Below are 27,179 nucleotides of genomic sequence, written 5' to 3'. Positions count from 1 at the left end.
CATGTGCGTTGTGTTGATGCGAGTCTTCTATGGCATGAACACAACACAAATGCGTTTTAATGCTCTCGTGAACACAATGCAGATCAATATTTTCATAAATAAAGTTGTAAATTATGTTTTATTGTGCAAACAAAGCACTCACGTTGCTTAATACAATTGAGGTTAAACTACTGAAGTCACATGGAGTACTTTATGTCTTTCCTACCGTTCTGGGCTGGGAATGTGTAAGTTGCGTTGGTGCCTATGGAGGGATTTCATGAGAAAGATGAAAGAAGGTCTTACAGGTGTGAAATGACATAAGTTCACATCCAGTGTTATTTTACATTTGATTACTTTAATTTCTGTAGTCTTCATTGTAAAAATTAAATACAGATTAATGCTTACCATTAAAGTTATAAAACGTATTCAGTCAAGAGCAGAAAATTATTTTCTTTGTCTTTTGTTCTTTGATTAACATGACAGACAGCAGCAGGAATATTGGACAGCGGTCCCTTTAAGAGTTTATCCACGGACCCAATATACTGTTACACAACATGCGTTCTCTTTCTCAACTATTTAACGTTCCAAAACTGACTGTGTTAAACTGGATGCTCGCCAAGACGGGCATTTTGACATAATTTTGTATGTATTTGAACGTTTTAGCGCAGTTAGCCACTCATTTTGGTATTTGTGGCTTACAAGCTGTTTGAGACTGAGCGTGGCTTGTGCGCTCCACTAATATAGATCAGTGGTGGTGCTCGCGCTTTTGGTATAAGTGTGAAACCTGCGGGAATTACTAAAAGAATGCACAATACAAGCACTATTTAACCGGAGCTAATGAGACGTGTGTGAGAGAGAAGGGGTCGTCGGAGAGATGAGAGTGAGAATGTGCGGCTGATATTATTGCCTGTGCTGCTGGTAACAAAACAGATCGGCTCAAAATCAGAAAGTGAGACGGACCAACTGATCCGGACCGATCATGAGGAAAATCGTCTGATTCCGATCCCTAGCCGATCGATCGGTGCATCTCTAGTTGAATGACAGTTTTGCAGGACTGCTTTTTTTTGACATGATTATAAAGAAACGATAAAGGAGCGATAAAGAAACATGAAAAAATAAAGTGCAGAAATGCTTGATGGTATTCAAGTAAACAGAAATTAGAAGAAATATGGATCAATATATTGTATATATTGTGTTGTGCTAGGGTTAAAGAATATGTTGTTAATATAAATATGTTGTTTATAAGTTGTTCAAAGAGGGGAAAGCATTTATCTTTCTCTTATATGTGCATCTAAATCAGGGCTGTACGTTAACTTTTTTTGCGCACAGCACTGGTGCTACAGAAGTTGAAAGTTTTGTAGCACAGGTCAAACAGTTGTAGCACAAGTATAAAAAGTCTGTTATCATGTCTGAAAACAAGTAACGGAGTTCATCATTTAAACAGGCATTGATGTTCCATACAGAGCACAAAAAATACAAACCATCACAAAAATGGTTTGTAAAAAAAAGTTTTTTTTCTTAATTTGATAAAAATGTAAGAGTGCAGAAACATAACACCTCAACAAAATATAAAATAAAAAATGGCAGACATTTAGGTCAAAGTGCATGGGCAAAGATAAAAATCCTTGTCATTATGTTATCTTTGAGTTTCTTTTTTCTGCTGAACATAAATGTTTTTTTTTAAGAATGTGGGTAAGCAAGCAGTTTGTCCCCAGTTTACTTCTATAGTATTTTTTTTCCTACTATCAAAGTCAATTATGGGGACCAGCTACTGTTTGGTTATCCACATTCTTCAAAATATCTTCTTTGTGTTCAGCGCAAGAAAGAAATTAATACAGGTTTGGGACAACATGTGAGTGAGTAAATAATGACAGAAATTACATTTTTGAGTGAACTATTCCTTTAACGACAGTCTGCAGCATGTTTAGTACTGGTCGCTTTAAAAGCTGCACGCATCCGTTTCTCTCTCAAATGTTTACTTTCATTTTAGACATAACCAACTGTGTTTATATGTAAACCTTGTGCGTTTTTGACGGTATTAGACGCTAAATTAATCAGATGCGAAAGCCAACTTAGTCCAGTAATTAGGTGCTGTTTGACAGGCTTTTGTGCGCATGCTTCAGGTGTACACGCTGAGAAAAAGCGCATGTCAGAACAGCAAAATTTTTAACCGGCAAGGCTTTAAAGCACATACAAATAATGTACTTTTGTGATTGTGAATAAGTGCAGTGTCCTGTGAGTGTAACTCTACTGCCGAGTAAACATTTGAAGTGAATGTATGTGGCGTTGTACAGTATATTATACAGACGGAAGCGCCTGAACTGCAGCTGATAATATATATGATAATATATATATTATAATATAATATATACAATACATATCCATCGCACTGTACAGCCCTGTAAATGTAATGGCACTGTTTCTTGCACTTGATTGCTTGTAAATATTGATTGTATTTTCAAATTACAAATTACTTGCATTTTAATTAAATACATTTCTCACACCAGTATTTTTGTATTTTAATTTACATTTGATGAGCTTGTTTTTGTAATTTGTAACTAAATACTTTTTGATGTAATTGTGCCCATCTTTGCAAAGTGCCAGTGTTTATATTCTTCAGGGAAATCAGCCTACAAATGGCTTGCTTAATATTCTCTTCACATTAAACTGGGATACAAGTAGCATTTTACACCAATTCAACATAAAAAACTGACACACTTCACCTTTAATAAAGGCGCTTAAATGACTCATTGTGCTTCGGTTGTGAGCTGGCTTTTGCATCAAGAAAAAATATATATATATATATATTTTATTTAAGATTAGATTAGAGTCTAAACAAACAGATACATCCATCACTCTTGCGGCCTTTTCACTTTCAAGTCAGTTTAACACTAAAGCACATGCAGTTCAATACACATTCACACAGAGAGAACTACAGGAGTGCTTCAGAGGAGTCAACTTGTGCTGCCTGTACTGTAGACACTTCAGTTCTTTCAGACATTCTTGACTGACATTTAAATCCACCATTTTAAATGCTTTTAGTTTTTGATAGGGCTGAGCGTCTGTCTAAACATTATTTCAGAAACTTTCTAGTATTTACTTGCAATTAATAAATAAACAGATGAAATCATTTGATTATCAAATCCAACATATTAAAAAATAAAATAAAATAATGCTAAACCAGCAAGACAATCAGAAGTGGCTACATACATAGAATGTAAAAAAAAGAGCAAATTATTTCCTTGGCACATAAATAATGTGTATTAAATTACCCCAACACACCCAGACGCACACACAAACGTGAGTAAATGCTTGCACTCACACAGCAATAATAACAGCAGAATGCAGATGCACTGAAGCTTTACTGCAGCTCTAATTAAACAGCCTGAGGAAAGTACCGATCAAATAACAAAAACTTAAATCCAATTACTGCAGTGTGTGTGCATGTGTGTCTCTATAAGGGATTACTGAACATGTCTCCAACCCACAAAAGAAGAGCATTAATTAAGTAAGATAAATTAAATGTTGCAGGTACACCATTGTAAGAGCATGCGGTTTTACACTAAATATGTATCTTTCATCAGATATATTGCATTAATAACACTTGGTTTATCATATACAGGCCTGTCCAAAATAAGAACAAAGTTCTTCTCATTTGCATTAAAAGGAGGATGATTAACATCTTAAATCAAGTGGATGCACATTAATGTGCAAACTGTATGGAGAAAAACAAAACTATTGTGCACTGAACAGTAAAAAAAAAAAACCTAATGAACATGAAATACTAACTTTTCCCCAGTGAAATTTGATGATTCTCAATACTGATTTGATACCACAGTAAAAAGTAATATACTAAACACTCTACAATTAACAATACTTCTACAGAATTTATTAGTTTATATACATTTTTGAATATTCACATTGTATAAATTAACATTAGGTGATGTATTATGAATAAACAATAGTATATTTTGGGATTAACATTAACCGTGCTGGGGTGCGTTTCCCAAAAGCATCGTTAACTAACTATGGTGGTAAGTTCCATTGAACTCTATTGATAACGATGGAACTTGCGACCATAGTTGCTTTTGGGAAACGCACCCCTGGGCGATTTAACCAAAAATCTGTCTCACTTTTTTATCTTTTAGGATTCTGATGGTTTTACAGTTTATCATGGTTTTTCCACTGACTGTGCCTCTCAATTCAAGGTGCGGTCTACGTTGCTTAGCCACTTGGACTGGTATGCCGTTTTTTCAAAAATTCATACCGTGTGCGTAATTCAAATTCAACAGCCCAAAACAGTTTTAAACAAAATATTCACTGCAGAGGATCCATTGGTGAACAAGTGATGTAATCCTAAATTTCTCCAAATCTTTTCTAATAAAAGAAACTAACTCATCTACATCTTGGATGGCCCAAGGGTAAGAAAATCTCAAAGGGGTCATGGGATGCCCATTTTCCACAAGTTGATATGATTCTTTAAGGTCTTAATGAAAAGTCTTTAGTTAAAATTGTAACATGACTTTTTTTGAGGGGGCCCAATCATAATTAACTGACAGTTAACTACTTACTAAACACAGCTCATGATTTATTTTATACTTGCTATCAAATACACATGTACTAACATAGCGAGTATTCAGTAAGAGATGTGGTGTGGATTTTCAAGAAGTCAGAGAGCGGAGGTATAGTATCATCACGGCCTGCGTCTGGATGGACAGTGAACCGTTTCCGGTTTGGGCATTTATTTAGGATTGTTCTACAAATGCTTTGTGGATTTTAAGGTTTTATTTTTATTTAGCCGTTTATGAGTCACAGCAGGGTGAGTTTAAAGGGAAAGAGAACAACACAAAACACACAAGATCAATTATAAAGTTGAAGATGTCAAAAGCTCAAATTATGATATTAAATTATTTTAATTTATTTCAAAGCCAGAGTATTTCTTATTATTTCTTAGAGAGGCTGTTTGATTTAGTTTACCCATGAATGTTAATTAATGCATTAAAGACACAATATGTAAGATTTTTTTATTAAAATATCCAAAAACCACTAGAACAGTGTTATATATTTTCCCCCACATACGCACGACCGGAAGGAGTTGACGCGGTCGACTGTGGCATAATAAAACCTCCGCTGCTTTCGAGCCATGCGTCACGCTCATTCAGCGGCTTCGTTTCGCTTCGACGGCTTTCAGCCTCACCCTGCTTCATTCTACTACATTAATAAATCATTAGCTCATCTACGAACATGATTTCTGCCCGAGTCCCGTCGGATTGCATCGGCTATGGGGATGAAGACGACAACTCCCATGATTCCACACTTAGTCACGGCCTCATCAAACTACGCCTTTGTCTCTTTGTTTGTTTTGAATACGTGCCCTCCAGCGGCGAAAATGACATATTGTGCCTTTAACTATCAAACATGTACTAACATGTAGTTAAAGCTGCCGTTTTTCAGTTGTGAATCCATTTGACTCCAGTTGTTGTTAAGGATAGCTCTTCGTTAATTCATGATTAGTTAACACCTTTACTAATTATAAGTATTTGATGAATAAAGTATTAATTTAGGCACTAGTACATGATTATTCATGTACCCTTATTGTAAAGTGTTACCATTATTCCTTTAAGTAAGTTAAAAAATGGAATGTAGTCTAGAATTTTGAAGTAAACACTGCCTCAAGATTTAAGAAATCACTGAAGCAAACAGTCAGTAATATAAAAATAAAAAAGCAATTTAGACATGCAACAATAAACACAAGTGCACTATAAAGTAAAACAAATGCACAAGGGTGTATTTCAAAGCATTATGAAAACATTCATTTGATTTACACTCATATACTGTGCAATCTGTCTGCAAGTTCAAGTGTTACCTGAACTGGGCTCATCAATAAATATTCAAAACACTCCAATCTTACTTAATCAACTGAATGTATACAGTAAAGTCACATCTCAGGGGCTGACACTCAACTAGCGTACTTGTTACCAGAAGAAGTGTACTCGCAGCAATTTCCTTGATTAAGAGTTATTCTAGGTCACTGGTTTTCTCTACTTCCTGCTGTTAAAGTAAAAACACCAATTTCCTATACTCTTGGTATGCCTTCATCTGCACCCACCTCAGCAAATGCAGTCACTGACTGAAGAGGATATGACCTCCTGTGGAGACTCGGATGCACCTGAGGCTGGAGGAGCTGCTGAGCTGGTTCAGATGAGGTTAAACACAACAGCAGTTCTTCAGATGCCTGACCTCGGCCTTGGGTTTTAAAGTCCCTCTTTCAATTTTCACGCTTCTCAGAATTGTGAGTCGAACAACAAACCGCCAACTGTGGGTACGAAGCTTCAGGCTCTAACTAACATGTCTTTCTTTTCTGAAAACCACTATAGTTTTGCCAAGCCAGCCCTTCAAAGTCATTCAAAAGCTCATTGATGTTAATGTCATTGTTTTATAATTGAACAAAAACTCGGCATAAAGCCTTTGATTGCTGGTATGTTTTAATTGTAACATCTGCTCGGCTTAGACAGAACCCCTAAAATAATCAAGTGACCATAAAATCAACATTCAAACTAACTGCAAAACTACAACAGAGATTCAATAAAGTTTAAGTGTACTTTCCTAGTTTCCTTCTGTACTATCTACTTTTCTTCTAGTTTGCAAGTACATATCCCTTGCACTTCATGACAATGTGTAAAAATGTAAACACATTTCTGTATGGGAAATACAGACTGCATGGGTCATGTAGTCACATATACGTTTGCATATGAATTTACCTTGAACAGTAATGAATCCTCCATATGCTCGGCATACACAGAAGTGAGCCGGTACTGGTTCTCCACGGTGATGTCGATCTGGTACCCGGTGAGAACGTAACACGCAGTACGGAACTCTTGAATCTTCTTCTGGAACACTTCCTTCAAGCGCTGGTTCTTCAGTTCTGCACTTTCCATCTGCTTGCGCAAGTCTGAAAAACATGTCAATTGTATTTAGTCATAATCATAACAATATTCAAATAATATATACTATATGGTCTTAACAAGTAATTTAAAAATTTCAAAAATATACGAATGTCTGAATTTAAGATTTTTTTTTAATTGAAAGAACAGCCCAGCAGTCCAACTTCAACTAAAAGAGTGAATTCTATCATCATTTATTCACCATTTGTGCACTAAATTCTATGCCTTTTAATATCAGCTTTGGGCTACAGACCAAAATTTAAGTCGATATTAAATGATAATCTTTCTCTCCAGTGAGCTGAACTCAAAGTTGATTAGTTTACTTCATGAATAAATGATTGAGACTGTTTTTCTTAAATGGCACAATTAAATCTTTGAAAATACTGAACTCCAGAAGAAAGATTTGTTCATTAATCAGACATTGTTACTTTTCTCAACAACCAAAAAGCTGGTCTCTAGCAATTGCATGAAACCAATTGTGACTCGGGGAAGGTTTGTAATGACATGAAAGTGAGTAAATGGTGATTTCGGAGTAATACAACAATGTTGTTTTAGACAAAATATGAAAGGGACCAAAAGCAAAATAAAAAAAAAACTCATAAAATCTTTCTAAAATTCACATATCAAAAGGTGAATCTCATGGCAAAGTTGTTGGAACACTTTTAGCTCTAACTTTTAGTTTCATACATCCAGAGATTTTTGCCATTTACCACAATATATCAACTTCTAATCAAAATTCACTTCCAATCTACCAAAATAATAACTGTAATAGTTGATTCTGACTAATGAAATTAGTCAAGTAAAAAAAAAAAGGCACCAATCCCATCAAGGTCTTATCTCAGTATTCATTTGAATATTTAATTAGAGAACAATGCAAAATCGACAATTTAAATGAGCCGAAATGCCAACTGTGTCTTATAGCTTCAATATAAGGCTTCTGTATGTACAACAGCCGTTTGAATTCTCTTATGGGGCTTCATGAAAATTTGATTACGAACAATAAAATTTCAGCAGGAAAAGAGATAAGTGTTCTGCTACTGTCTACTGTAATTGCACACTAGAACAGTGCAGTTAAACTGCAAAAGTTTCAGTCATCACAACTGAATGCACGGATGTGCTGCACACTAGAAGAGTCGGCCTTTTGTTCGGTTGTCCTTTTCCTTTAACCATTCATCAGGATCACTTTTAATTATATATCATGTTAATGTCTCTTCTTTTTTGTCTCCGCTGGAAGCTTTCTGAAATCACTTTGTTCGTTTTCCGTACAGAGAGTAGGATAGAAATTACATACTGAACTCTCAACACAATCACCTTTAAAATGAGCTGCAATTAAAAAGTGCTGTATGTGGCCCTCATCTACATCAGTACACTTACAATTACCATGTCATGAACTTTACTGAAGCTGCATGAAAGTTGCATGGACTGTGTTGAGATATGATGCCCTGTCAGGAGGGGAGTAGTTTTTCCTGAGGAGGTTAGGTTCATTTGTGCCTTCCAGACTTACTTTATGATTTTAATCTCTTCTGAATTGAATAGTGCTTTTCCTCATATAACCTTGGTAAAAATGATGGAGCAAATTTTCTACCTTTTTTTTTTTAATCTAACCCAGGGGAATAATTAAGAAATCTGCTTTCGTATGGATAGGGATATTTATAACAGGATGTTTGGCAACCACACAAAGTTACCAAATTGTCTTTATTCTACACAAAATATTTATTATTCTATTGTCTATTGTCTATTCTATTATATTTCTTCAAAATAAATGTGTAAAGACACTCATACATCTTTAAGTGTGGCTTAAGTGTCAAAATTCTTTGTGGGGCCACTGTTTATACTCTGCTTGCAATATTAGAGATGGCATAACCAATCCTGTTACCTAAAGCTAGTACACAAAAGGGAAATATGGATACACAATCGTCTCAGAGTTAGTAATGAGCACACATTTAAACACGCATATAAACACTCTTATGCTCTGAGCATGTATTAAAAACAGGCCCTAAGTTGAATTTCAGTAATGTTAAATATTACACACTTGCAAAAAATTTAGTTTAGTTCATTTCCAGTTTCCATTACTTGAATAGTTTCTAATCTCTGTAAATAATTGATCAATAAATAAATTAAAAGAAAATTTCCTCTATAAAAGAGTTTGAGATTGTTAGAACACAAACCCAAAAAGCTGTTTATGTACTTTTGAGAACTTGTTCTTATCATTTGTAAAGACAACAAAGCCACAAAAATCACATTTATTCACTGATTTTGAACAAGATTTGTGCAAACACATGAGCTTGTAATCAAACACTTGAGATGGCAGAAAAACGAGGTCATAAAATGAGGGACGAACAGTGAATAGCAAAAAAAGATAACGAAAAACAGCAGCAGCGGCCAATTTAAAAGCAGACCTCAGGGTATTCGTTTACTCATGTGTCTTAGTCCTAATTAGACTCGTGCCTCCTTCAAAACTCATTCAAACTGATGGCCAAACGAAAATAAAAATGAGAGAGAGAGAGAGATAGAGAGAATGAAGTAAATAAATGAGTCCCAAAGAAATATGGATCGTCAGCACACTCCACTCGAGTCCAATTAAACATTTAGCCCTGGCTATATATATATATATTAAAAAAATGTCTAAATCACCATGAGCACAGGATGTTGAATTAGGAAGAACCTTTTTCCCACAATCCTTGTGTTGTCATATCCAACTCCACAGGTGGAAATCCATTTGCTATCAATCCAGTCAAATGGTCAAGCTATATCAACTTGTCCAAAATACAAATTTGTCAAATTTGTATTTAAAGGAATAGTTCACCCAAAAATGAACATTTTGTCATCAATTACTCACCCTCATGTTGTTCCAAACTTGAATAAGTGTCTCTCTTATGTTGAACACAAAAGCTTATATTTTGAAGGCTGCTGATAATCAAACAGCTGTTGGTCCCCCATTGACTTCCATTGTATTTCTTTCCCTTCAATGGAAGTTAATGGGGACCAATAATGTTTGGTTTTTCAAAATATCTTCTTTTGGAACAACCTCAGGACAGAATTTGGACAGAATTTTCATTTGTGGGTGAACTATCCCTTTAAGGTGCTACATGTACTTTGGTATTTGTGCATTTCCTTCCAAAAATGTACTTTTTGATCTGCTACTTCCACATAATTGAGACCATAAAATGCTTGCTTTCACCCAGCTGAAAATCATGAAATATTTTTTCCTTCTTTTGTCATTCCTGAGAATTCACCGGAGACCTGATATAAAAAGCGGGGACTGTTTATAACTTCTGGTGATGAACTGGACATGTCAACAATGCCATTAAATAACGATAAAGGGACTGGGTCTCTACCCGACCATTAAAACATCCTATTTCACAAACACTTGTGTAAAAAGGTATTTACCCAGTATTTCCTGTGAAGGTGGAATGATGAGAGTAGTGTCGTCTGTCGTCATGCCACCACCCGCCTCAATTTTCCGGAGTCGGTCCCTCAAGCGTTGACACTCGACCCTCAGCTGTTCCACCTCTTCAGTGCGCTGCTGCTTTGCGATGCTAGTGGGGTTCATTTGCAGGTGGATCACCTTTGTCGTGACAGGATCATAGCCTCCCTAATACATGGAAAAGTTAAGAGAGTCCAAAATATATATATATAAATTTCATTAAAATAAGGAATGAGTTTGCGAGTATAAGAACATTTTTTAAGTTTTTTGATGTGATTCTTCCAAAGAAGAAAAGAGTGCAGACAATATGCCTAAACGCAAAGATATAAACTAATTACCACTCCTTTCAATAATTATGGCATGTTAAACTATTATAGTTGTTGATGAATTACTTAAATCAATATTAAAATAAAAGTGAATAAGACAAAATGAAAGAAGTCTGGAAGCATAGCATGCGGTTTTCTTCAATCCTTAAAATGCATCCGATCTCAGAATATTTATTTTTAAAAAAATCTGGAAATAAATAAGTTCAAGTGAGAGACATTACTAAGGTGGGTCCAATAGCTCATTTGTTAAAAATGAGCTTCATGAAAGCTAACCAGTTAACCTGAGGGGTTATCAAGTCAAGTCCAATTTCGCCTGAAGGCTCTTACACAGTAAAAATAAATTTATCCGAATTACCCTCCAAACAAAAGGGCCAAAGAAGTGATAGTTCATCCCTGTCTGAAACGAAAGGCTTTATCTTCTGGAACGATTCTTCATTTGGGTGTAAAACTTCAGGGGTTTAAAAGCCATTACTGAGCCTTCTGGTGAATTAAGGGCCCCATCAAAGAATAATGCCTCAATCTGAACATCTCATTACTGAGCAAATTACATCACCCTGAGCTGAAGACAGAGAGGCAGAGAAGAGGAATAGAGACTGAGGGTTAAGGAGCAGATGACATAACTGCAGAACAGAAGGCGATGAAAAAAGAAACAACTAGAATTACTAAAAATGAAAGATTAAACTTTTGTTAAAGTGTTACACAATAAGTTGGCGAAGAAGGATAACACGAACAAACTCGGACATGCCACAATGATCTATACCAGGGTTCCTCAATTAGTTTTTGCCGAGTGCCAAATTCTGCCAACAATACCAAGCCAAGGGCCACTGACCCTTAATATATATATAATTGTTATTATTATTACAATTATTATATTATTGTTGCTTTTGTTAAAATAATCACAAGATGGTCAAAAGATGAATATTCAGTTTTTTCCCCGGTAGTCTGTTTTATTCAAACAATTATGAACATTTTTGCATTTAGATAGAGAATAACTTTACCTGTTGAATATTAAAAACAAATGAACAAACAAAAAATCTGGATCTCCATGTCTGCCATGGAAATCAACTGTTCCTGCTCATTTCCAGACTGGATCTCTTCTCTCCACTTTCCCTAATTGCAGATTAAATTATTAGATTTGTCAGTATTAATATTTTTATGCTTAGATTTTTTGGGGGGGATCGAACTGTAACACCGTGTGTCCCAACCAGACACAACGCGATAAAAAGTATCTTTTCCATGTAGTTTTTGTCCTAACCACCTGCGACAGCGACACGTGACAATAAGCAGCATGGGATTCTATTTTAGGAAAGTATTTTATTTGTTTTACAACATACAAAATATGACAGTGATAATCTCAGGTAATGATTATGTGCTTTATTCAATGTTAAAAGTGTCTAATGCGAGTGTGAATATTATTTTGCATTATGCTTTATAGCCACCGTGAAAGCAACAATAGATATTTTACCTCAGATCTTGAAAATAAATTAAAGCAAACTTGTACGTTAAAACTGTGAACTCACTGCAAACCAACACGTGTATTCCATAACAAATATATCAGTCACTCACTCAAAACTGTTCCGTTCATTCACATTTGAATCATCTATTTTCCGTGTTCACTTTACTTTTCTACACACTCCATGTTTTTGCTATCACATCGTATCTACACTGGATGCGACAAAGCATTGCAAATCATTTGAACGTTCTGTCAGTACGTTATAAATAGAATGAGTCAGCCGTTTACTGCTGGGTATTTGTCGTGTCGCACCGCATCCAAGACAGCATCACTGATTATAATGAGTTCGATTGTATTTTATTATGTCGCGCCGCGCCACTCGCGTCCGGTGTGCAGACACGATGCAAGTTAATGTAGCTTTCTGATGCTGTGTTTGAATTTTCATGCAACATTATTTGAAATTAGCGCGGGCCAAACTTTTTTCTCTCAGGGGCCGGATGTGGCCCGCGGGCCACCTATTTAGGAACCCTGATCTATACTCTTGTACAAAGTCAAATATTTTTTGAAAGCATTTTAATTAAACCTTAATTTTGTAAAAAAAATATATATTTAACTAATACATTTTAAAATTGCTCTTGCAATCAAGGACTGCAAAATTTCATTACTACTGGTATCGACAACTGAAATGCTGGTATTTTGACAACCCCAATAGTACAGCTATGAAGTCTACACATACATCTCTGTAACCTTCAAGATTAATGTAATACAGCTTGAGTCATGAATGAATCATCGTCAACAATATGAAAGACATGAAAACCATTAAAGGTTAGTCCTTGGGCAAAAAACAAACCCTCTTCAAACTGACAAGTGTTGAGTGGGTGTGTATTATTAACTGTCTGAAGTCGCTTATTTTCACTGTGACACTTAAAGCGTCATAGATAATGGATGGAAGAAGAGGCCTATAAATATTAGAGCCAAAGTCTAAGCACATTAGGAAGACTGAGTGATTGAGCGAGCAGGACGAAATGAGTGACGCAGCTCTTGAATTCCAGACTTTTCAGTTTGTTTTGGGCTGGCACCAGTGTTGAGGTCTAATGGAGCATGTCTGACTGCATTTCAGCCCACTGATCGCATCATTGAGTCAGGAAGTGAAAAGGAAGGATAAATGGATGGGAGGCCACTGATAAATATAGCAGCGCCACAAAAATGACAGAAAAGTGACGTGGCCTTAAATTTTCACATTACGTCACTGACTATAATGGTTAAATGTTACCTATAACAGCCCAAACCAATACCTTTAAAGTGGGACAGTAGTGCAGGAATTTTCAGGTATTTGCCAACATGAGAAAACCTAAACCATGTTGTATAGGCCTATAATTTTTTTATATTTTGTTCACATATTGCATATATAAAGTCATTTTGGCACTGATTTCAGGCTTATTCAGTTGTATGAATAATACAAATGATGAATCTTGTCTTTTGATAGGTTTTCATCAAGTTTCTAATAAAAAAATTAATCGGATGTGATTATCGGATTATGCAAAAAATGCATTCAATTTAAATTCAAAGAATAGTTACCGTGTTCTATTGCAACACAGGACAGGAAGTTATTTTATATTGCAAGATTTTTTTTTACAGATTTTATCCCCACCGCTAGAATATAAATATAGTATACCAATACACAACCACATACCTAAACAACATAAAAATTTAAACACTAGGACTTATAGTCTGAGTTTTCTCAAAGTGCCTCTACATTATTTATTGACTAACAGAAATAAATAAAAACACTGCGGTGCTATTATTAAACTAATATCTTTAAAAGCATATTAAAAACTGGCATTCCCCAGCATGCCCAGAGTAATTTTCTACAGTACATGTGCCACCACTGGGTAAAATCATATATGTGAAGAGCCATCAAAGCTCCTTGTTGAACAACAAGGACCAGGATTTACTTCAAGTCTACATTTATCAGGATAATTATATATATTTTTTCCTTCCACCTTTAAGTGGAAACACCAAGTTGATGGAAGGAAAGGGAATAACAAGACTTGGTGGTAACTGACTAAAGGAAAATTATAGAAAAAGTGATTTGAAGAGGACTTGTAGGTGTGGAGGTTTGCAGGCAACACACAATATGGTCTCAAGTGCCGATGCAACACAAGTGTGGCTGTGCATTCATAAAAACAAATCTAGTCTCAAACTAAGCCTATTGCACATTCATTTTCAGTACTGCATCCCAAAATGCCTTATACCAAGGATAATTTGCCAGTTAACAAGACGACCAGCAATAAACCCATGTTGGTTTAGGGAACAGAGGGAGTTTGGAAAAAAAGCATAGTTTTGTGGAGAAATCATATTCAATTTAAACTCCATACTGTTTTTATTTCAAGAATTACAAAAAGAATACCAAAATTACCTCACCTACATGTAAAAATGGATCAGTTTTGATGATAATATAAACCCAAGTCATTTATTTATTACTCAAGTCCCTGGAATACTTTAATCTGATTGGTCAATCATTGCATTCAAATGTCAAATATTTATGAAGAATGACCACTAAGCCGGAGAAATTGATCTCATGCTGACATTCAAGTCTTGTATCACTCCACATAGAAAATGTTACAATGAAAAAGTTAAAAACTTACAATAGCTGACTTGCTAGTATGCACTTTTTGCTAGCTAAAAGCATGCCAAATTATGAGGTAAATCATAGCATGTCCTTCAGTCTGTATCATGCAGGTCAGATTATTAACCATCAGGCTATCATCAACCACCACTGAGGCCATCAGCCAAGCTTAAAGGTGAAATGTGCAATTCTTTCCAATGTCTTTGCAATACCCTCTATCACAGTTTAAAGGGGTCATATGATGCTGCTAAAAAGAACATTATTTGGTGTAATGAAATGTGTTTATGCGGTTTAAGGTAAAAAAACACATTATTTTCCACATACTGTACATTATTGTTTCTCCTCTATGCCCCGCCTTTCTGAAACGCGTTTTTACAAAGCTCATCGGTCTGAAAAGTGAGGTGTGCTCTGATTGGCCAGCTATCCAGTGCGTTGTGATTGGCCGAATACCTCAAGCGCGTGACGGATATGTTACGTCCCTTACCATATAGTGATGCCTGCGGCAACCACATGTGACGACCCCGGGCTGGACTCTGCTTCGTCCACGGTGAAAGCCGATCCAGCGATCGACAGCCCGAAGTTGAAGTATGTCCTCAGCGACCAGCATGGATCAGCTCCAGGCATGACGAAGCAATATTGTCCTCTTTTGGAAGGCCAAACAAAGTAGTTTCACTTTCACAACGAAGCACACAGCGCCTTCACGACACTTCATGGCGGCGGCGGCGGCAACAATACTACAGCGAGAATCAAAGTTATGCCTTCTTTCTTTGCGTGAACATTTGGGCGGCGTTATGAAAATCTTCCCAAATAGTGACGTAGGTATGTGGGGGCGTGTTAGAACGAGCCGTTTTAGGTAGGTGTGGCTGACTCTTAACTTTTATAAAGAATATCTCTTTGGATTTGAGACTTTAGTCTTTGCAACTTTACAGATCTTCTTTATGCACCAAGAGCTTGTAATACTCCAAAGAGATAGGAAAAATTGAAATCGCTTCATATGACCCCTTTAACAGAAACTAGAGCCCCATGATTATGATAAATCAGAATTGTGGATTATTTCCCAATACTGTAATCAATATGATTTGTGATGGACAAAACTGAGAACCACAATTGTATTGCATAATTACTTCATTAAACCATGACAGTGAACTTTACACTGGCCTGCTTAAAGAGCTAGTTCACCCAAAAATGAAAATCTTGTCATCATTTACTCACCCTCATGATGCTCCAAACTAAATTTCTTTCTTCTATTGAACACAAAAGAAGGATGGTAATCAAACAGTTGACGGTATCCACAGACTTCCATATAATTTTTTTTTCCATACTATGGAAGTCGATGGCTACCAGCAGCTGTTTGGTTACCAACATTGTTCTGTTGAACACAAAATAATATTTTGAATAAAGAAATTTGGAACAACACTGGCTTGGAGCAACAGCAGTAAATCATGACACTTTTCATTTTTGAGTGAACTATACCTTTAACAGCATGAGTAACGTCTCGGTTACGTATGTAACTCTCGTTCCCTGAAGGAGGGAACGGAGACATGCCAATTTGCATTGGCTCGTTTAGTTTACACTCGAAGTAGATTGGTCTAGATTGGAAATTAGACAGGATCCCAATTTCGTCGGTCCTCCGACGTGACGTCGAGAGTGACCGACTGAAAGGGAACAAAACAGCATGACAATAAGAGAATACTCGTATCCCAAAATACAGTAATCGCTGAAGCGGTCACAACAAGTTTACTGGTTCATGTAACAGTTCAGCGTGAGCTCAATGACCATCTGCATACAGGGTTATGGACTCCAGCAAATACTCCTTTTATAAGCAATTAAGCTGTTAAACAGCACAGGCAAACTGTCAAAGCACCTGAAACAACAACCCACGATCCTTAACAGGCTCTCAGAAATTCCTATGAATTGGTCACAGAGCACTTCATAGGAATTTCTCAGAGAGATGGTCACAGAGCACTTATCCAGTTAATTGTGGATTCTTTTTACTATTAATCTTCATATTGTTTTAATTAATATTGTTGCACTCCTACTGTAAACATGTTTTAGGAACTAGAATCTTGCACAAAATGAAAGTATCACCTGGAGGTTATGCCTCTCTAGTCTCATCTCCAGAATGTTGTTTTGCTCTTCCAGCTGCTGACGTTCTGACTCCAATTCCTCAATCTTCTGCCTGAGAAAAACAAATACAATACAATGTAATTTCTAGTCCAAGCATAATGAAAACCATTGTCAAAAATGTTAATCTAAAAAAAACATCTGTTTTTCAGAAAAGCATGGAGGAACACGGCCATAACAACAATAATAATGTTCCACCATGAAGAGGTAAATAAAGGTAAACACAACAGGTTCTTCTGAAGTTTGATCGCAGAGTAAATTCTGAGACCACACTGACAATTTGGGATTCAAAATCAAATTACTTAATAGTACATAAATAGTCGTTAATTAAAAACTTGTTAATTTAGAATTTTCTGGTGTTAAATTAAATACTTAAAATTTAAGTGCATTCCATTGTTGTAATCAAATAAATGTGTGACAAATCATGAGCAAAAGGACATATCAAATACTACGAAATTCAGAAATTAGTTATTATTCAATATCAATTTGAGTTAAAATGTGAAAATTGATATGCCTGTAAAATAACTTGTAATTAAAAAAAGAAAAGTAAAATAGAAGGATTTTCACTAGTGGTCTTGGATACTTAGTAAGACCTTTTTGAACTCTTACTCTTGAATATTCAGTATAATTTCTCAGAAAGTAATTTGGTAAGCATTCAGGTTGGTTTAGTTTTGGTTTTGAAGATTACCATGTGGGGTCTTGGACTTGTATTCAGTACAACAAATATTCAATTAAGGTGTAAACAGCTTAGTGAAATGGTTCCAGGAGTGATTAAATGAAATTCTAAAGAATATAATTACAGGATCAAAAAGAAAGAGGAAAAAGGAGAAAGTAGGCACTGAATGAAAGCTCACTTTTCAAGCAAGGCCACAAAAGCTAATGTAGTATAATCACATTTCCATAGTAATTAGACAATGCAACAGGCCATGAAAAAAAAAAAACACAGACTTCCGTTTCTCTCAGCCTAAACACCAGTGACTTAAAGTGACATGAACATTTCAATAAGAGCTGGCTATTATCAGCGACATGAGTGGTAGCGACTGTTGGTTATCTATGGAAACCTCAATCACAAAATCACACAATGAATCACCAATGTGACTTCATTACTTTTACTTTATTTATTAATTTTACTCAGAAACAGGCTTCCATAATGATCAGATCAGACATGTATGACGCAAGTATGAAATTTAACTTCTCACATATCTCTGTTACCTGAGAGAGCTGACTTCCTCTGCTGTTGCTAAAGTGTTTTTCTCTGCATTAGACACCTGCTGCTCTTTCAGTGCCTCAAGTTCAGCAGTCACCTGAGCAAGTGATTAAAAAAAAAAAAAGTCAAAATGATTGGCACTGTATGCCAAAAACAGTAATTTACTGTAAATCCCAGCAAATGAAAAACCTGCAGCCTAGCGGCAATGTTATTTCGGTCTAATATCTTGACTTCTGCCTTATGTGGTTTTCCATTTCTTGCATGCATTATAGCACAAATTTTAATCAATTATTTATGATCAGAACGGTAGCTGACATGATCGTATAAATGCCAAAAGGAAGTTCCCATGGTGATGAATGTGACTTACCATCTGAGCTTGTAATTTGAAGCTGCCTGCCTCCTCCTGGGCTTTAGACAGTTGAGTCTATCAGAGTGAAACAGATTATTCTCATAAAAACAAGAGCCTAGATACTAAACCATAAAGTCCTTGATTACAAAGTCATGAGTGCCATCAATGTCAAGGAAGTTATCTGGATGCAACTTCCAGACAGGCATCCAGATAACTTCAGCATGAGCAGAGGTCTAGAATTTTTATAACACCAGCACACTGTTTTTTATAACATAGTATAACTTGAATTTAATTGAACCACACATTTTATAACTTGAAATCAACCATACAGCCAATATTAACACCTAATAAATGTTATTAGTCTTATAACATACTGCTTGTTATAAGACTAAAAAAATACATCTTTCTGCTGATGTATCCAAGGGAAAAATATATATATTAGCCAATAGAGCTAAAATATATTTAACAATACTTATCATCATTTTGTCCATCGTGGCCAAGCACCTTACATTTAAAAAGTTTACTGTAATAAGCAAATCAAGGCATGTTTTCCACATTGTTTTGCAATAAATGGACACAGGATTTATATTTATCCCTCCCAATATCATTGCAGAGTCAATGCAATCCAAAGTCAATGCATTAACATATGTGATTAATTCAATTATTTAGAAGTCAAACCCAGACAGGAAACAATAAAAAAAACTACAGACATTTGCATTCTTATTGTGAAGGAATGCAATTATCATTAAAGCTTAAAAAGTGAATTATCACCCATTAGAGAAACTATTCTGTCATTCACAGAAATACAAACACCAGGCCAGAAGCAACATAATCAAATGAGCTACAGAAATATGTATGATTAAAAAAGGCGTTTAATAACTGAATTATTTGAGATTTATTGTTCCATGTTTGAATGTAATGCATTATGATACAGCTCGAGGAACAAATTTTTTTTAATGAGATGATTAAAAAGTGGTGTTGCCTAAATTTATGCCATGAGAATCATCCACACAAATTGCTGAACTGAATAAAATCACACCTAAAGGCCTATTATATCCTTAAAATAAATAAATAGGTTATTGAAAAAAAAGAAGAAGAAAAAAACACTCAAATCAAATCAAACAAATCACTGGTCTGAACAGTTTTTTGAAAGGTACATTTGAACGAATTATTTGTTGTGCATTATGGGTAATGTAGTTCTCACCTCCATCTCTGTATTGTGTGTCTGGACTTTCTGCAGCATGTCCTCTGCCTCCTTGACCCGGAGCATGAGCTGAGGAGAGTATTCACTTGTGGCCAGCTCGCTGTCATACGACTCTAATATGGCCCTCATTCCATCGCGTTCCTGACCCACATACAAAAGCACAATTTTCAATTACAGAACTCAATTCAGGCCAAGCTGGGTCAGTACAATATAAAGATATCATGCATATAAAACTAGCTGAAACCATAAATGGACGATTCTGATCTTCATTGTCGGGTGAGCAAGTAAAAAAACCCAGTTTCCAAATGAAAGAATCTGCTTACTGTCTTAATTTAAGTACAACAGCTTGATTGTGTTTCACTTATTACTGAACTTAATTCACATGCATTACCGGTCAACCTTATCGATGTATTACATTTTAATTGGCAGACTTCAGTTGTAATGTCATTGTAACGTTCTAAATACAGGAGGAGAGACAGAAGAAATATTAGAGGAGAATTAATGGGGCGAGCTCCCTTCTGAGTCAGAGTCATCTGTGTAAATATCTAATTTTAGAGTCGATTAAACCAAAATTAAATCTAGTCTAGTCTCTAAAGTCGAAACCAGCAGGATCAATAAAACATTGTGATTCATTATCCGGAGTGTGAACTGAGAATACAAAAACGACCAACAGATTAAAAACAAGCTGACAGGCACATGCTCATATATGCACCCAAACAACAAAGGTTGCTAACGTTAATGCTGAATAACCTTCACTAAAAGACTTTTAATAACATTTTAAAGAAAAAGCTAATGATGTATTTGTGGAGCTTTAGTTAAATTCATCTGATGTAAAAATAAACGTGACTGACGTCAAAGCGTCCATGCAGATATAGCAGTACATTTGTGATTGTCACACTTCTTCCAAAAAAATAACAAATATATATTTGGGGTTTTTTTTTTTTGTGCACTGTGAAAATTTCATGGCAAATAAAAAAAAATTATACAACACTTCTCCTCTAGTGTCTCAATGTAATGGATGGACATTAAGCTTTTGTAATTTATTATTTCCAAAAATAATTCTGCAATGCAATATTTTTAAATGTATGAACATGTAATAAAACCATTTCTTTTAACCATGAAAGGATTTAATTTATTTCCTTATGAAATTAACTCTTCATGAAACCAATACTCAGGAACTCACACAAAACAGACGCCATGCAATAAAACAATAAAACTTATCTGGAGAAGAAATCTTCAAAGAGAGCAAACAACGCCTCTCTACTCGCCCATTTACGACCCCCTTCTCCCCCTGGCCTCTCTGCCTCTCCCTCTTTTCCCCCAAAAGGTTTCACCCCAAGTTCATTAAAAATATGCATATCCCACATATCATGTATCTTGTGAAGCTGTTGTTTTTCCCCTTCATGTCTAGTGTCATTTTTAAGGTCTTTGTGCGATTGGTAAATTGGTTTCAATTTCAAAGTAGTCATTTATATTATGAGAAAGACTTAAAACTTTTGTAGAATTGTGTTGAGGAGGGGGTGTCCCCCCCCCTTAGGGGTCTGTGAGAATGTTTCCAGCTGGGTGTGACCCTGGATCACAGAAACTAACAAACAAAAGGTATTTTATGTTTTTACAACTGATTTAAAGATTTCAAACAAATGATTGTGAATTGCTGTAATACAGTAAATGTCCCTTCTCCCTATTAATTTTGGAATGAAATTAGGGGTGTAACGATTCATTCTTTTTCTCGATTCATCGATTACAAACCCTGATGATGCATATTGCATCGATCTTGAAACATGGATTTTTGAATCGTTGATTTCATACAGTAATCGATTTAAAACGCTAAGAATCTAATGAATCGCGATTCATTAAAACAATTCAATGCTTTAAAATATACACATTAAATTACTACAAGCACGAATTAATGGAGACCTTGAACAGCGTTGTTCGTGTCTCACATCTCTCCTTCACACGCTCCATTCGTTACCGCCTGTCACAGGATTGCGCTCGCGCTCCATTCGTAGCGCTCTGACACATTTTTTTAACCAGCCAATGTGTGATCTCTCCTTAGTACTCATGGCCAGTACTGCTAGAGTAAAGTAGCTTTACTTAGTAAAGTAGTTTTACTGTTCTGTAGTTTTTCAGTGGCTCTCAGTCATACCATTGACATTACCTGTGTGCATTTGGATGGAGCAAAGACCATGTAAGTGTCTAAAAGCATACGCACAGTTCCATTGAATGATAAATGACTTTTAACTTAATGTCGTTAAACTGAATGTACGAAGGAAACTGTTAAAATAACCACAGCATTGAAATAAGAGCGCAAGGTTTATCTGCCAATCATATGCATAAAAGATGCGTTCGTCATTAAAGCAAACAGACATCGGGCGCGTTTTCTTTCAGAATTCAGCATTCGCCGATAGAAAGGAAAAGTTAAATACTGTTGCATTTTATTTTATGAAAATAAGATAAAGCTCACATCATGCAAAGGTGTAACATGTTACCCTACACTGACAGTATGCTACACAATAGTTAACACAAAGTAATACTTTTAAAGCCTTTTTAAAATATATATATATATCTTAGCTTGCATACCCTAGTGAAAAATAAATATACTTTAATTCTCACTCTTTTCACTTTCAAGTATACTACAAAATATACACTGCAATTGAACTTTTAGGCCCAGTTTCACAGATGGGGCTTAGCCAAAGCCAGGACTAGGCCTTAGTTAAATTAAGACATTTAAGCAGCTTTTATAAAAATGCCTTAGGAAAAAAAATTGTTTCAGGTGTGCATCTTGAGACAGAACAGTGGCAATGACATATTGTAAGATATGTAAGAGCAAGATATTTTTAGTCTGGGACTATAGCCTTAAGCTTTGTCTGTGAAACCAGGGGTAGGTATACTAAACTGGTATACTTAGTCTGCTAAATTGGAACAACTAATTTTGTACTTAATGCACTTTAATTGTGTGGAAGTAGTGCTGAAGTCCAACTAAAGACATACTAAAGTATATTTGAACAAGTGGCAAAACATTTAAAATACTTTTCTTACATTATCACAAACATTCTAAATAAAAAAAACTTACCATTGCCAGAAACAGTCAGCTGCGTTTTTTTTGTTTCGTTTTGCATTTAAATCTTTATTACAAGCAATCCTGTCCATAAAGAACTTAGTTTTCCTAACTCCACGAGTGCCATGCCATCTATTATTGCCTTGTTTATCTAAAAGTGCTCTTTTCCTTTAAACCTAGCCAAAAAGCAATATGTTTTGACTGTGAAACACAGCAGACTTTAATTATATGCATTTATGGTGTAATTACTACATTTTCGTTTTCATATTTACCGCAAAACATGCGCTGTCACTTCAATTCAGCATGTGCAGCAAACTAGGTGTGGAATCAATCGCTGCACTGCTGCGGACTGCTTATGGAACGCACTGCCGGACCGCAACCGCATGCAGTGTGAACGCTTTAGAATCCATTAACATGAGCGCGGTAAAAATACGCACCACATAGGCCTACGCACTGCAAACGGAGTATGTGTGAACCTGGCGTTATGTGTGTGCGCTGCGAGTTTGCATGAGCGCACAGTCTCCAGGGGAGCGCTGAATGGTTAAACACTGGCAAGAATTAAAAAGAAATGCAATTTATAAACTTTAGTGACAACACCAGCTCGATTGTGCAAGTGAAAATTCCTGTCAACTGTTCTGCGTGCAGCTCGCTTATAGACAGACGTGATGTGTGGTGATTTGAAGCCATTTGCGTATTTTGAGAGCGATAGAGCGCGCTGTGATTCACTCGCGCTGTTTGTGAAATTATGTCTTACAGAAAGTTTTCAAATTACTTTAGAAGTTATCTAATGAAGAAATATGAATTGCACCTCACCTTCAGCATTTTAATTATTTCACCCGCGCCGGACAGAGACTGAGACGGCGCCGCTGCATGTCATGCCAAACCTCTCACGGCAGGCGCGTCATCAGCTTCAGATCGTTTTTTTGAGATCTGCCTTTTTAGAGACCGCCGATCAATCATCCCAAAGCGATTATCGGCCGATAGTGATCGGAAGCCGATCAATCGGAGCACCCCTACTATGAATCGTGAATCGATTTGCTGTTTACACAAAGATTCACCGCCCTAAATGACAAGTTGTAAGTAAGGAAGGAAGGAAGGAAGATTTTATTCTTATCTCTGCACTATTTTTTAAAGGTCAAAGAGGTATCCGTTTTATTACCTGAAGTCATGAAAACAGTTCAGGTTTAATACGAGTTATACCACCTAAGGTGTTCAACACACTAGCACATATCAGTATATTCACACACATACGTACTTCAACACACATCTTCCAAAGCTATTTTTCTGCTTCCATTGTAATGAAATTCACCCTTGCTGTTATCTTAAACTCACCTCATTCGTCCCACAGATAGCAAACTCTCATTTAGGACTCTATTATTTTGGCACCGGCCTCTGAGTTTCTGTGCCGGAGAGGGAATCTATGTGGGTGAGTGAATAAGGAAACGAATCTGTGCTGCACTGCAGTTTTTTTTTCTCCACCCCTATGGATCTTCATTTAATGGAGAACTTGGGTCAATGCTACAATAAAACCTTTTTATCATGGCTTTTAATCATAGCTAGAAAACTGTTAATCTAATATACTCTAAAGACAGCTGATGCATTTTCCTGGTCTTGCAGCACGTGAAGTGCTGAAGTTGTCAATAATGGCTAGTGACAAACAGCCTCCAGATTCTAGCATGTCAATTCTATTAGTTCTATGAAACTGCGTGTGTAAACAGGTTTATCATCATATACAGAACAAGTCAAAAGTTTAGACACTACTGAACTGACTATTGCCACAAGGTAATTGTTAATGAGACAATCAAGATTGTGCTCAAAAACTTTAAATTGCGATTTTTAATCAAAATTATTCTCATGAGAGCAATATATTTTTACATTTCATCAGAATTATTGCACATTCATGTAAGCACAAATCAAGATAATGTCAACTCATATGCAGGGTTTACACCTCATCTAGTTTCCTGATTTATTATTTTCTCTTAGTACATATTACATATTAACCGTCTCTTCTGGTAGAACCTTAAGTAGCTCTCAAAAGCTAAAACAGTTCAACTCCTAATATTAATTCCAAATTATCCTAAAGTTTTTTTTCATTAAAATATCTATTAAAAAGACTTTGTATATTTGTCATGGTTGGATTTATTGACAAGGTTTGCTTTAAGATTTAACTGCAGCAAATATCACAAGTGGCCTCGTGAAGGAACATAGACTGACTGCATTATACTTTTTTGAGCAAAACATTACAGTGAGATTGCTAAACTACAACAGAACACATTTTTCTGTTTTCATATCATCAGCACTTTTTTAACAGTGGGTGTATGTGTGTGCACATGGTTGGCAAGTTTAGTAAAGATAAAGTAAAACACTGGGCAGAAAACATACCGATTTAAGAAAATTGATAAGACTGATTGGGGGATTTAAACTCTTGACATCTAGCAACCCCAAACATGAAAGCTTGTTAGCAATGCAAGATAACAAATGTCAAATTTTTAAAAAAAAAGTTTTCAGGATAAATAACCAGTAGGCCAATAATGAAGACTATTACTCTTCATTAACTGAGATAAGCACAAAGTGTGATAACATAAATACAAAGGTAAAATACAATTAATTGCATTGGGATAAAATTGATGAAAAAAAAAATCATGTCTAAAATTAGGTTTGTAGAAAAGTTGTGCAATGCTATTACTGCTTATACAAAAATTGGAGTTAACTGGACAAGCATTTAACTGAGCATACCACCAACGTAATTAACTACTGAATAATAGAGAAACATATGAGCCTGCTAGCTTATCTTTACTCTTAATTACTTGTTCTGACAGCTCTAATTGTCCATGTGTGTTTAGAGCAGCTTCCAGGCTGGTCGGCTGGAGGTGAGGATGTTCTAAATGTCTCCAGTGTGGGCATCATTACACTCAAACATTGACCTCATTAAATCAAAAATCACCTATTTAGGACCTTATTGAAGCCTTTGTTAATTACCAGTTTACCAAGCTGTTGACAAAAAGAACAAGAGTATTATTCGCATACACAATAAGGCGCTGCTCCAGTGATTTATCTAAATCTCGTCCTAGCCTTTGGAGAGAACATCATGCCAGGAAGGAGGACACATTCTAGATTTCTATAGGAGTTACAGCCGTCCATACTGCCTATGAGACCGAGGTTGAGAGAAGGATAATGGGTCATATCAGACTTTTGACTATTTTCCCTTGCTTAAAGGTTACGTTCAAACATAAATTAAAATAATTTTCATCATTTCATGTCATCATTTTCTCACCCTCTTGTCATTCCAGAAGTTCATCTTCGAAGCAAAAATGCTAATGCTCTAACTCTAATGCTTCCAAAATTCTTAAAGATATCACAAATCCATCTGAATTGAGTGCTTAATTGATGCACGAGAACAATTCTCATTGGTTAACTGCTCCATTTATATGGATTTCTTTTTATGATGTCCTTATGAACTTTTTGAAGTGTTTTGGCTGCATGCAGTGGAGGGACAGATGATGAAAAAAGTCTTATGGGTTTAGAATGACACGAAGGTGAGTAAATTATAACAATTTTCAGTTTTTTGGTGAACTATCCCTTTAAGTATATTTAGATGGTTCAAGTTTTTGCGCATCCAACAGAAATCATTCTAACATGTTACTTTGGCACATCATATTACCATAGCAGGACTGAAAATGATTGTTCTACCTAATTAAATGTTTTAAAGATATAATACTTTCTTAGTTGTTGATATCACGAGTACACATGCGTTATAAAATTTTTAAGAGTTTTACCTATCTATTGTTCTAGAGAGAAATAGCCACTTTGCACTGGGGAGAAAGTGTTCGGTTCTGAAATGTATAGTGTTTACAAAGTATGAATCCTTTTGTTTTGACGAGAGTAACTGAATGTTTATTTATACGTTTCTTTTTTTACCTTGGTGAGTAGTAGGACTCTCTTCTGCAGGCGACGGACAAGCGAATCCTGGTTCTCTCGTTTCTTCTGTTCTTCTTGAGCTTTGGCTCGCAGTTGAGCGATCTCGGGCATGAGCTCAGTGCGGGCCTTCTCCACAGAGCGAATGCTGAAAGAGACAGAAAACGGAAGAATAACATTAGGATAGAGCAGCTCTGGGGAGAACACATAACTGCATCCTCTATATCCTGGAAGGTAATTTCCTTATAACATAAAAGCTGCTTTGTGAGTGTTCACAGCTGAATATATGCTCTTTGTAGCTGGGCCGTTCTGGTAAATGGCACAATGTTATGTGGAAGACAGTGAGCCATAAACAATTCTCTGAAACAGCCCTGAAAACACCCCCTGGTGAAGTTAAATGAATGAGCATGTCTGATTAATCCATATTCATTACAATAATTAGCTTAACTAGTCACTAACTAACTAGTCAGATGTAGTGCACTTTGGTACAGTTAAACAAATTCTTATATGTCATTTGAGACAAGTATTACCAAATATATATATATATATATATATTTTTTTTTT

General features: G+C 35.8%; 1 protein-coding gene across 1 annotated transcript in view; it reads right to left on the bottom strand.

Annotated features, from left to right (window-relative positions):
* mad1l1 (mitotic arrest deficient 1 like 1) overlaps nt 1–27,179 on the bottom strand; it is a 98,414-nt gene that overhangs the window by 19,853 nt on the left and 51,382 nt on the right. The window contains exons 12-17 of the mRNA XM_016249466.1: nt 19,643–19,783; nt 18,457–18,513; nt 18,095–18,186; nt 16,847–16,937; nt 10,314–10,518; nt 6,741–6,931 (exon numbers count right to left, since the gene is read on the bottom strand). Coding sequence (XP_016104952.1) covers nt 6,741–6,931; nt 10,314–10,518; nt 16,847–16,937; nt 18,095–18,186; nt 18,457–18,513; nt 19,643–19,783 — 777 coding nt within the window. The remainder of the gene's footprint in view (nt 1–6,740; nt 6,932–10,313; nt 10,519–16,846; nt 16,938–18,094; nt 18,187–18,456; nt 18,514–19,642; nt 19,784–27,179) is intronic.

This window comes from Sinocyclocheilus grahami, unplaced genomic scaffold (genome assembly GCF_001515645.1).
Source record: "Sinocyclocheilus grahami isolate Dianchi unplaced genomic scaffold, SAMN03320097.WGS_v1.1 scaffold25.1, whole genome shotgun sequence".
Taxonomy (NCBI): Eukaryota; Metazoa; Chordata; class Actinopteri; order Cypriniformes; family Cyprinidae; genus Sinocyclocheilus; species Sinocyclocheilus grahami.
The sequence above is the reverse complement of the archived record's forward strand: the minus strand, read 5'-3'. Positions and strand labels throughout refer to the sequence as shown.